A 12,798-nucleotide genomic window follows, 5' to 3' on the forward strand; every position below is an offset into this window, starting at 1 on the left:
AAGAAATAAATTTTTTTAAAGATATGTAAATAAATATTTGGATGAATATAGATGAAAAAGGTGTTTACATGTAAATAAATAAGCCCAAAGAATCAATTGAAAAAGAGAAAATTGGTGTATTTTTTATTTTGAGTTTGGTCATTAAGCATTTTTTATAGGCAAATTATAACCAAATTAAAATGATATTATATGAAACAAAAATGCAGATAAATAGCTAGAAGAATGGAGATAAAAGAAATGTTCATACATGAAAAAATAAGCCAAAGGAACTAACGAAAAAAATGAACAAAAATGAGGAGGGGAAAAAAAAAAAGCAAACTTGTTAAAAGGACTGGTTAGCATACATATTTGTCAACGGAAATAGTGCCACATTGCTTGAGTAATGTGAGGCAAGGCACACTCTCATCTATATAATGGAATGAAGTGATGACACTTAAGAAGTGCTGTTGGGTGACAACTTGCATGAGCTGTGGGCTTAGGGCATGGCATTTTACTTTTCTTTCTTTTGTTTTTTGTTTTGTTTTGTTTTTTTTTTTGTTTTGTTTTTGTGTTTCCATGTTTGGCCACCGTTTTCTTTTGCATTTTGCCCCTTTCTTTTGCATTTTGCTTCTCCTGTTAACTTTTATCCAAAATAATAAAAAAAAATTAAAATAAAAAAAATCTAAAATGATGTGGTATTTGTAAGAGAGAATTACATTGAAGTTTCACTTAAAAAAATTAATTACTGCAAAATCTATTGACAATTGAATTAAATTGCATTGACAACACAATCAGTTGTCAATGTAATTTAATTTAGTTGTCAATGAACCTTATAGTAATTAATTTTTCTGTGCGGAACTTGGTTATAATTCTCCCTATTTGTAAATTGGGGGAAAATTAAAAGAAAGTAGAATGAATTGTATGGACTACTTAAACTGTCAGTTCTCCTGATTTAGGCTGGTTCAAGCAGTTCATAGACAATTCTCTCCTCCCCCAATTATGTAGTAATTTTGGATAGACTACCTGACCGGTTCCCAATTGAACCGGTCAAATTGGCCAATCCGATCTGATTGTGATAACCTTGGCCACAAGAGGTTCTGTACATCTTGGTTATAGACTAAATTTTGTAGAAATTGCCAACATCTCAGTTTTGCACAAGACGCCTACTCATACACTAATAATCCAGTCATTTCCAAATTTAAAAAATTAGCTCAAAACTTGAAGGCACTGAACAATAACAAGATAAGTATAATCTAAGCTAGGTGAAAGTAGGATTTGAGATTGATTAAGCATCGCCATAGCTTGAAGTAGAAGCATTTTGGGAGTTTTGAGTTATCCATAGTTATGACTTCATCCGATGAACAAAAAATCTTCTCAATCCCAGAAAGAAGAAGAAAAACAATGCCTATCGCCTGCTCGGCCGCTTCGAGGTTGAAGAACTAGGGGGGAAGAATGAACTCCATTGCTAAAAAGGACCCTAGAAAGAAAGAATGATTTTTTTTTTTTCGTGGAAAGAATGAAGAAAGAACAATTAGTTCTATCCACGGGGGAGGAAGATGGATTTGGATTAAAAGAGACCAACGATTAGAATTTGTTTTGTAAATAATCCATCAAGATCTGCTCAATCAAAATGATATCGTTTTGATGAATCAAATGTTTCTTGCCCGTGTATATATCAAATGGAGGACTGAGATTAGGCATGTTAGGGAAGCAGACAAGGCGCAACAAACACCCTTTGCCCATTTTTTTGTTGATTATTGATTACCCTTAATAATAATAATAACAATAATAATAATAATAATAATAATATATTAAGTAAGTTTTGATGTGGGGTCCTTTATTTAAAAGATAGACCTTGAAGACATATTTGATGCTAATTTTAAAGAATATTAATTAATTGCTGACGGATAAATTAAAGGCAATCAATGTTGATAATAAAAGTTAGATGTCAAGCATGAAAAGAAAAGAGAGAATGAAGTGATAACATAATAAAGAGAAGCAAGGATGCAAAATAATAAAACAAAAAAAAAGAAAAGAAAAAGAAGACAAAGATGCCAAATAATGTTAAGAAAATAAAAGAAAAACACATGAAGGGGGGAAAAAAGGAAAGAAACTAAAGTCAAAACGTTCACCGAAAACAAATTAATTACAACAACAACAACAACAACAACAAGCCTTTATCCCACTAGGTGGGGTCGGCTATATAGATTGTAAGACGCCATTGTGCTCTATCATTTATCAAGCTTTTAGGAATATTATTAATTAAGAGATCACGTTCAATAACTTCCAAGAGTGTTCTCTTAGGCCTTCCTCTACCTCTCTTAATCGGACTCAAAGTTATATGTTCCACTCTTCTCATTGGTGCCTCCCTTGGTTTTCTTTATACATGCTCAAACCATCTCAACCGATTTTCTACTATTTTTTCCTCAATAGGTGCCACCCTCACTTTTTCGCGTACGTGCTCATTTCGAATTTTATCTTTACGTGTATGTCCGCACATCCATCGTAACATTCTCATCTCTGCTACTCCAACTTTATGCTCTTGCTGTCCCGTTAGAGCCCAGCATTCACTACTATATAACATTGCCGGTCTGATAGCAGTACGATAAAACTTTCCTTTAAGTTTATTAGGCACCTTACGGTCGCAAATAACTCCTTTAGCTTTTCTCCAATTAAACCACCCAGCTTGAATTCTATGTGAAATATCTCCACTGATTTCGCCATCATTTTGAATAATGGCTCCCAAATATTTAAACTTTTCCACTTGAGGTATAATTTGGTCTCCCAATTTCACTTCCAAATTATTGTCGAATAGTCCTTTACCAAATTTACAATATAAATATTCCGTCTTACTTCTACTCAGACGAAAACCTTTCAACTCTAATGTCCTCCTCTATAACTCAAGTTTGCAATTAACCTCTTCTCTTATCTCTGCTATAAGAACTATATCATTCGCGAAGAGCATACATTTTGAAATTTCCCCTTGAATATGTTCCGTCAAAACATTTAAGATCAAGTTGAACAAATAAGGACTCAGAGATGATCCCTGATGTAGTCCAATCTTTATAAAAAAATCCTTTGTTTGACCACTAGGCGTTCTTATACCGAAAACAAATTAATTAGAGTTAGAAAAAATTAACTACAGTCATTCTGAAGTTGATAAAACAAGCAAACTTTTCCCCTTACATGTATTAAAAATTTTTATCTCCTCTCTCCCCCATGTAAGACTGTTTTCCTCTTTTTCACTTGTAAAATGTTCTCCTCGTCAAACATTTTCGTGCAAGCACTTTATACTTTTTTTTATTAAAAAAGTCACATGTTTATACCTATATTCTCTTTTTTATAAACTCTTGGAGGTCTGATCCTTTGTTTTGTTTCTGATCCTTCCGCTATTATGAATTATTATTATTATTATGTAAGAGTTGAATTTACTATTTACAGAACAGAACACGATGCATTACACGAGAAACAATCGGAAGCTTCATTCACAGAATCACAAGCTTTCTACTGTTCTCTTCACCTGGCCTTCATCCGAACACTTTTGAGATCGCCGACCACCGTGTTCCTCCGTGATTCACCGGAATCTGTTTAATCACATCCTCCGACATCCTCAGACTGTACCTCTCTGTGTCTCTCCTCTTCGATTTCACTTTCACCCAAACCCGAAGAGTGACCAGTTGAATGACACATCCCTAAACTTCTGTTGCCTGAATTAAGCTCCGTTCTTGTCACAGAACTTTCATCGAACGCCTGTTGTGCATTTGTAACCTCATTTGGAATAACTATCACCACATCGCCTTCACCTCGGTGGTGGTCCTCCGCCGGCTTCAGCCTCGAGCGACAAACAGGGCAAGTAACGTGGGAGGCTAACCAGGCATCGATGCATCCAGGATGAAACACGTGGTGACATTTCGGAAGCAATCGGAGCGTATCGTGGTGGTTGAACTCGTTCAAGCACACCGCACACTCCGGAGCGGTGGCTTTCCCAAAGTCGAGGTGTTTGACGGCGGAATACACGAGGATGGGGAAGGTTTCGAGTAATTTCGGGTCGATACCGTGAGGAGCACTTGAAGAGCAATTGACGGTGGCAGCGTCTGTCGGGCCTCCGGCAGGAAGTTCCAAGTCGGAGCATTGGCGGATGTAGATGACGAAGCAGGCGATGAAGAGGAGGGCGCAACCGAGGGCGACAACCACGGGGGCGAATAAGGCGTTCCTGTTGCGAAGTGAAGCACCAGGAGAAGCCTCCGGTGGCGACCTTGACTGGGCATGGACGGCCGACGATAGAAGGAAGAAGACGAGGATGTGCGAGAGAGTGATCCTCCTTATCACATTTGGACAGCTCTGGAAACTCATTGACAAAATAGATGAATTGGAGGGGTTAGGATTTGCTGAGAGAGAGAGAGAGAGAGGCAGGATAGAAATTTGAATTAGAATATTGGATCTGATGAGTGATACTGTCAAAAACACTTCAATCAATCAATTAATATTAATATTAATATATATATATATATATATTATAAAATGAGGATTTGTCCAATGCAACGTGGACAAATTAGGATTTAAATTTGGATAGGTGGGTTAAGTGCATTCCCTCGACAGTGTCTCTCATACTCGTTGCCTATGTTTCCGTTTTCAAAAATTTAAAATTTAAAGCTTTTTAATATTACATGACAAAAATTTTGACAACTGATTAAATTAAATTAAATAATTATTCTTTTATCACGTAAGATATCATTGAGTAAATATATTTAAATTACTTATTAAATTTAAATTTAAAAATTAAAGTGCTCATATTTACACCAAAGACAAAAAGGATTCTCTCTCTCTCTCCATCATTTTTTACTTTTTTAAATCATTAAATTAAAAATTAGATATTTTTATTTAATTTCTTATAAAATTCTTATTAAAATGTTAAGTTGCAAGACAAATGAACAATTAAATTTAAAATTCTAAAATTTATTTTGAATATTTTAAAATAGTATTAAAAAAGGATATATGCTATAAAAAATAAAATCCGAGTTGTGTAAAATGTTAATTTTAGTTATTTGGGAAAAAAAGAGGAGAGCAGTGGATAGAGTCTCTCGTTTTTTTTTTTTGACAAAATTGTTTTTAATAAAAAGCACCTACATTACTAAAAAACTTGATATACTTAACGAAAAAAATTAGTGAGAAGGTCCATAAGATTAAGGTTTTTAGGATAAAGGACCATGGTCCTTCAACTTAATTAATGTTAAGTGAATTAAGGTGATAATCTTAATTCACTTGAAGGACTTTAGTCTTTTTTTTAAAAAAATAATATTTCCATAGTCCATGCCAATTTTTCATATAATCAGATACTCCTCTAATTTTATTTATAGGTCAAAAAAAAAAATTAGTCCTATTTATGACTTGCCAATTCCCAGTATTTCTTTTTTCATTTTTTGTCCTTATTAACTCACTTGACTAAAAATACTAATAATGAGATATAAAAATAAAAATAAAAATTATTAAATTTTACAATAAAATTAATAAGATTTAAATTTTTTTAATTTAAAAAATATATGAAAAGTAATTTATAAATAAACTGGAAGTAACTGCTGAGAAGGACAAGCCAATATGTGCAGTAAGGAAATAAAACTGAAAATCAAATTAGTACAGACTTCCGCGCGAGATGGGCTAGTTGGACAAAAACCAAAACCGGTCCCCGGTTTTAATTTGTTAGATAAGGCATCTGGTTTCGTCACCTTACCTCGTACGTTCGGATTCCCACGTTTTAATTCCTTAACCATTTAACTAAATAGAATAATCTAGTTGACAAATATATATATATATATAGAGAGAGAGAGAGAGAGAATAATCTAGGGCTCCAGGCAAGGCAATACTCGCTGGCAACTTGTCATCAATGTAGACAAATATCTTAGAGGATAACTATCACCCTCGCCGTAAAGATGAGTTTGTTTTATTTTTCTTGCCTACTTTTTTGTTTTTAAAAACTTAATTTTTAGACTTGATTTCAAAACAAAACTAAATAAAAATATATTTCACTATATCAATTTTAAAATAGTTTTAAAATTAAAAAATAAACTTACAATGGTGGTTGCAAGGAGTAATTAATGGTGGTGATTTATGATAGAATTTGATTAAACTAATTATATTTTATAACATAATTACAGAGTACACTAGAGATTATCTCTCATGGGATCCAGAAGGCAAACGGTAAACATCGCTCAACGCAATTACTACATATATAAGGATTGGATTCGAACCCTCAATCATTTGCATAAGTGATGAAAGCCCTTACTTTCCATACCAATTTTAATTGATAGTTTTTTGGTATTACTAAATAAAGATATATCTTTTTAAAATATGATTTTTGTTGTATGTTGTAAAAAACATGAAAATTGAATTGAATTTTCTCTTAAAAAAAAAGAAACATCAATATTTGTTAAGTTTCTAGCTTTTATTCTACAAAATAAAAAAATTGAAAAATATCACATTTTTATTAATAATAATTATGTAGATGGAGTAGATTATTTTTTTCACCTTTCATTTCATTATTTTAAATATGTTTTTAAAATAATAATTTAATTTTTTTAAAAAAATTATCTCTTAGACTTATTCTACTAAATTTAATTTGTTTAAGAAATAAAAATGAATAATGGAATCAAACAAGGGATAATGTTGATTGAGGATCTAGCAGAATTATTAATTATTAAATTTCTTACTTTACTTATTAATTTAATAATATAAGTTGTAAACTACATTACATGACCTGTACATTGTAAGATCACTTTTATTAGTACAATACTTAATTAACACACCGCTGGTAATCAAGGAACCAATAAAAAAAAATCACCCAATCAAGGTTAACAATTTACAAGTATTTTAAAATTCAAAGGTATTTCTTTTAAAAATTAGGATCCTAAGTTTAAAACCTTATAAAACATTTCAAATATAACTTTATTAAGCATAAAACAAAGTCAAACTAAGTATGGAAGCATGAAATATCATTTAATGGTCAAAAAGCCTCAAAACTAGTTGAAAAATATTAAGTGGGAGAAATGATAGAGGGATGTGCTGTGAAATATGCGCATGTGTCGCAACTTATTTCTTTTTATGCCCAATGTTCAATCGGGGGAATTTAGGTGTCAACCAAAAAAATCTTTACATAATTAGTTAACGATATGAGTTTTACTCTCAAAAATTTTCACACAACAGATATGGACACCCAAATACAAGTTTCCCACTTTTTTAAAATAAAGGTGTTCAAAAACCTACATATATGTTAAAAGCCACAACCAACACTTAAAAACATACTCAATTGATTTAAAACTATCTGTGCAACACACCATAGTCACAATATATTATACATATCTCATTTTCAACTTTCAACCTCTTAATACCAAAAACAAAAGGGAGAGATCTAGCCTTGCATTTGATCAAAATAACTACAAAGTTATAACATTTCAATATCCCTAGTCTTGTACTAATATTTTAGTCTCATTAAAATTTACATCATGCTTATACGACAACTCCAAGGCCCAAAATACAACAATTAATCATGCACTTCTATTTAACAAGTGTCAAAAAATAATTTTTTAGTTGGCAATATCAATGAAATTACACATTAAACAAATAAAAACAAGAGACTGTACAATAAGAATACTAAATTTCTAAGCCTCTAAAGCTTTTTCCTTATCTTATCCCGAGCTAAAGCCTGTAAAATATTAGGAGAGGGAGAGGGGTAAGTACAATTACTTAATAACAAAGATATATTTCTTATAACATTTTGAGATTTAATTCAAGAATAAACTAATTAATTAGGTGACATAATTAATTAATTATGATAGTTAGAAGTTGACTATTGGCAACGTCTCAATTATGCACAAGACATCTACTCATACACCAATAATCCAGTCATTTCCAAAAAAATTTTAAAAAAAGTAGCTCCAAACTTGAAGGCACTAAACAATAACAAGATAAATACAATTTAAGTTATAAAGTTAATAATATGGGTCAACCTATAACCTGTGAGTTGGCCTACAGTAGGATAGCATAAGCCGCATCTTATATACAGGTTATATATGGGCCAACCCATTAACTCGTAGCTGGTTTGCAAGTTAACCTACAAATAAAAAAAATTTTAAATATTTTTAATTTTGAAAATTATAAATTCATCTCTTTTTAAGTTTTTTTGTGGTAGAAAAAATCATATTTTCTTCCTAAAAATTAATTATTCAAGTAATAATAAAACTCCTTCTAAATCATTTAAAAAAATACAATACAAATTTAAAATACAACACAATCTAAAAACATAATTAAACATAATATGTAACAAAATTTCGAGCATATGTCCCAAATGATCAGGTCAAATGAGCGAAACATTGAATAAAATAAAGGAGGCAAAGTCCGTTTCTAACATGAGAAAATTAACAAGGATGGCTTCAACAACTACGTCTCTCTCGCAAATAAAAAGCTGTTAGATTTCCAAGGAACTGCATAAATAGTGTTCCAGCCACGAGAGTATTCTAGTGGTGTTGGTTCTCTTCCTTCCTCGTCTGAAATTGAACCAAGAAGTGTAAACTAAATAGCTTCGAGAACGATTCGCAATTGTCCCTAATATATTGAAATTGTTTTTCCGCGCGGCGTCCCACAAGAGCGAAGGACCCTAAGCATAGTCTATACATAGAAGAAGCGCACGTCTCTGTCTTTTTTTTCTTTTTTAATAATAATAACTGGGTTAACCCATAACCCGTAGCGAATTCAAATTATATAGGGCAAGCTAAACCTGACTTGCAAAAAAATGAATCTGGTTTTTTTTTTTTTTAACATGGCCCATTTGTTTTTGTAGGTTAGTGGGTTCAACCTATGGGTTTAACCCATATTACTAGCTCTACTGAGTTAGGTGAAATTTGAAAGTAGGATTTAAGTTTGATTGAGAATTGCCATAACTTGAAGTAGAAATATTTTGGGAGTTTTGAGTTATTCGAATTTATGACTTCATCCAATGAATAAAAATTCTTCACAATCCCACAAAGAAGGAGAAAAACAATACCAATCTCCTACTCGGCCACTGAGGTTGGAGAACTGGGGAGGAAGAATAAACTCCGTTGCTGAAAGGGACCCTAGAAAGAAACAACGACTAGCTCAATCCACAGGGAGGAAGACAGATTTGGATTAAAAGAGACCAACGACTAGGATTTGTTTTGTGAATAGTCGGTTAGGATTTGCTCAATCAAAATGACATCACTTTGATTAATGAGATGTTTCTAGCCGGTATATCAAATGGAGGCATGGGATTAGGCATATTAGGGAAGCAGACAAGGTGTAGTAAACACCCTTTGCCCCTTTTTTGTTGAATACTGATTAACTTGTTACTATTATTATTAAGTAATTTTTGATATGGGGTCTTTTACTCAGGACAATAAAAACATATTTGATATTGATTTTGAAGGATATTAACTAGTTGTCGACAGATAAAAATAAGGATAATTTATTCAGACAGTAAAAGTTGGACGGCAACTATAAAAAAGAGAAAGAGAATGAAGTGATAATGTAGTAAATAAAAGTAAAGATATGATTAACAAATGTGCAAAATAGCCAAAAAAAAAGATGTAAAATAGTTAAAAGAGAAGAAAGAAAAAAAAAAGATGCCAAATAATTAAAAGAGAAAATGAAAAATATGTGAAAAAAAGAAAATATCAAAGTCAAAAAAATCCACCAAAAAACAAATTAACTAGAATTAAAACAAATCAATAAGAGTCATTGTCAAATAAATAGAAGAAGGAAATTTCTCCTCTCATAGATATCAAAAAATTTTATCTCCCCTCTCTTCCTTGTAAACTATCATCTTCTCTTCCGCTTTTAAAATTTTTCTCTCCTCTCAAGCATTCTTTTTAAGCACTCTATACTTTTTCTTATATCAATAAAGTCACGTGTTTATATTTATATTCTCTTTTAATAAACTCTGATAGGTATCCTTTGTTTTGTTTCTGATCCTTCCGCTATTATGAATTATTATTATGTAAGTGTTGTATTTTATCATTTACAGATCAGAACTCGATGTATTACCGCGAGAAACAATTCGAAGCTTCATTCACAGAATCAAATGCTTTCTACTGTTCTCTTCACCTGGCCTTCCTCCGAACACATTTTAGCTCGCCGACCATCGCGTTCCTCTGTGATTCATCGGAATCTGTTTGCTCACATCTTCCGACATCCTCAGACTGTACCTCCCCGTGTCTTTCCTCTTCGATTTCACTTTCACCCAAACCCAAAGAGTGACCAGTTGAATGACACATCCCTAAACTTCTGTTGCCTGAATTAAGCTCCATTCTTGTCACAGAGCTTTCATCGAACACCTGTTGTGCATTTGTAACCTCATTCGGAATAACTATCACCTCATCGCCTTCACCTCGGCGGTGATCCTCCTCCTGCTTCAGCCTCGAGCGACAAACAGGGCAAGTAACATGGGAGGCTAACGAGGCATCGATGCATTCAAGATGAAACACGTGGTGACATTTCGGAAGCAATCGGAGCGTATCGCGGTGGTCGAACTCGTTCAAGCACACCGCACATTCCGGCGCGGAGGCTTTCCCAAAGTCGAGGTGTTTGACGGCGGAATACACGAGGATGGGGAAGATTTCGATTAATTTCGGGTCGATGCTGTGATGAACACTTGAAGAACAATTGGCGGTGGCAGCGTCTGTCGGGTCTCCGGCAGGAAGTTCCAAGTCGGGGCAGTGGAGGATGTAGATGACGAAGCAGGCGATGAAAAGGAAGGCGCAACAGAGGGCGACAACCACGGGAGCGAATAAGGCGTTCCTGTTGCGAAGTGAAGCACCGGGAGAAGCCTCAGGTGCCGAACTTGACTGGGCATGGACGGCCGACGATAGAAGGAAGAAGACGAGGATATGCGAGGGCGTGATTCTCCATATCACATTTGGACAGCCTTGGAAACTCATTGACAAAGATGGATGGTGCTGAGAAAAAGAGAAAAGTTAGAATAGAATTAGAATTAGAATATTGGGTCTGATGAGTGACACTGTCAAAAACACTTCAATCAATCAATTATAAAATGAGGAGTGGTCCGATGCAACGTGGACAAATTAGGATTTGGTTTTGTTAGGCGAGTTAAGTACATTCCCTTAAAAGTATCTCCATTATAATAGTTAAATTTTATTAATACTTAAAAATTATTATACATGCATTTCTTTTCAAAGATTTAAAATCATTATTATTACCATAATACCCCTTGCTTATGTTTTCCTCGTCGAAATTTTAAAATTTAATACTTTCTAATATTATATGACAAAATTCTTTACAATTGGTTAGATTAAATCAAATAGTTATTATTTTATAGTGTGAGATTTTCATTGAGTAAATATATTTAGATTATTTATTAAATTTAAATCCAAAAATTTAAAAATTTGCCCATATCTACTTGGAGCCATACTCTAAAAGGATTCTCTCCTTTTTTTAACTTCCCATCATTTAGTTTTTTCTTTTCCTTTTTTAATCATTAGATTAAAATTTAGATAATTTTTATTTATTTTCTTATAAAATTCTTATTAGAATGTTAAATTACAAGAGAAATAAAAAATTAAATTTAAAATTATAAAATGTAATTTGAATATTTTAAAATAGTATTGAAACCAAATAAAAAGATATATTTTATAAAAAATAAAATCCGAGTTGTGAAAAATGTTAATTTTAATTATTAGGGAAAAAAAAGAGAAGAGCACAGGAGAGAATATCTCCTTTTTTGACAAAATAGTTTTTAAGCACCTGCTTAATATAAAAAACTTGATATAATCAATGAAAAAATTAGTGAGAAGGACCGTAAGATAAAAGATTTTAGTAAAAAGGACCAAGGACCTTTAACTTAACCTTTAACTTAATTAAGATTAAGTTAATTAAGGTGATAATCTTATTTCACTTGAAGGACTTTAGTCCTTTTTTTTTGGATAATATTTCCGTAGTCCTTCTTACCAATTTTTCTTATAATCAGATAAGTGCTGAGAAGCGAGAAGGACACGCCAATCCGCATGCGCAGTAAGGGGGGAAAAACTGGAAATTAAATTAGTACTGACTTGCGTGGGAGATGGGCTCGTTGGACAAAAACCAAAAGCGGTCCCTGGTTTTAATTCGTTAGATAAGGCATCTGGTTTTGTCACCTTACCTCGCACGTTCGGATTCCCACGTTTTAATTTCTTAACCGTTTAACTAAATAGAACAATGTAGGGCTCTAGGCAAGCCAATGCTTGTTGGCAACTAGGGCATCACACCAATATCTTAGAGGAGAATTATCACCCTCACCGCAAAGATGAGTTTATTTGACTTTTTGCCCCTCATTTTTTTTGTTTTAAAAACTTAATTTTTAGACTTAATTTCAAAATAAAACCAAATGAAAATATGTTTGTTTATATCAACTTTAAAACAGTTTTAGAATTGAAAAATAAATAAACTAATAGTGAAGGTTGCAAGGGTTAATTAATGGTGGTGGTTTATGATAGAATTTGATTGAGCTAATTATATTTTATAGTATAATTAAAGAGTGCTTTAGAGATTATCTCCCCTAAGATTTGAAAAGACAAATGGTAGACCTCTCCCAACTAAGTTACTATATATATAAGGATTGAATTTTAACTCCTAATCATTTGTTTAAGTGACACAAGCATTACCATTCATGCTAACTTTAATTGATATTTTTTTTGTATGTTGTGAAAAATATAAAAATTAAATTAAATTTGTTATGAGAACAAAAAGAAACATTAATATTTGCCAAGTTTCTAGCTTTTATTCTACAAAATAAAAAAATGAAAAATATCATGTTTTCTT

At 32.5% G+C, this 12,798-nt stretch overlaps 2 protein-coding genes across 2 annotated transcripts; both read right to left on the minus strand.

Annotated features, from left to right (window-relative positions):
* Positions 1–3,567: 3,567 nt before the first annotated feature.
* Positions 3,568–4,332, minus strand: LOC129286965 (E3 ubiquitin-protein ligase ATL6-like). Its single transcript, XM_054923107.1, has one exon. It carries the CDS (start codon positions 4,330–4,332, stop codon positions 3,568–3,570), a length of 765 nt encoding a protein of 254 aa, XP_054779082.1.
* A 4,601-nt stretch (positions 4,333–8,933) lies between these two features.
* LOC129311192 (E3 ubiquitin-protein ligase ATL6-like) lies at positions 8,934–11,126 on the minus strand. The gene is made up of 2 exons (XM_054953335.1): positions 10,030–11,126; positions 8,934–9,083 (listed from the first exon to the last, which is right to left on the minus strand). Exon 1 carries the CDS (start codon positions 10,920–10,922, stop codon positions 10,086–10,088), a length of 837 nt encoding a protein of 278 aa, XP_054809310.1. The 5' UTR covers positions 10,923–11,126; the 3' UTR covers positions 8,934–9,083; positions 10,030–10,085.
* Positions 11,127–12,798: the final 1,672 nt, after the last annotated feature.

The sequence above is a fragment of the Prosopis cineraria genome, unplaced genomic scaffold, assembly GCF_029017545.1.
Source record: "Prosopis cineraria cultivar Desert tree isolate PC_DT_omini unplaced genomic scaffold, ASM2901754v1 PC1, whole genome shotgun sequence".
NCBI lineage: Eukaryota > Viridiplantae > Streptophyta > Magnoliopsida > Fabales > Fabaceae > Prosopis > Prosopis cineraria.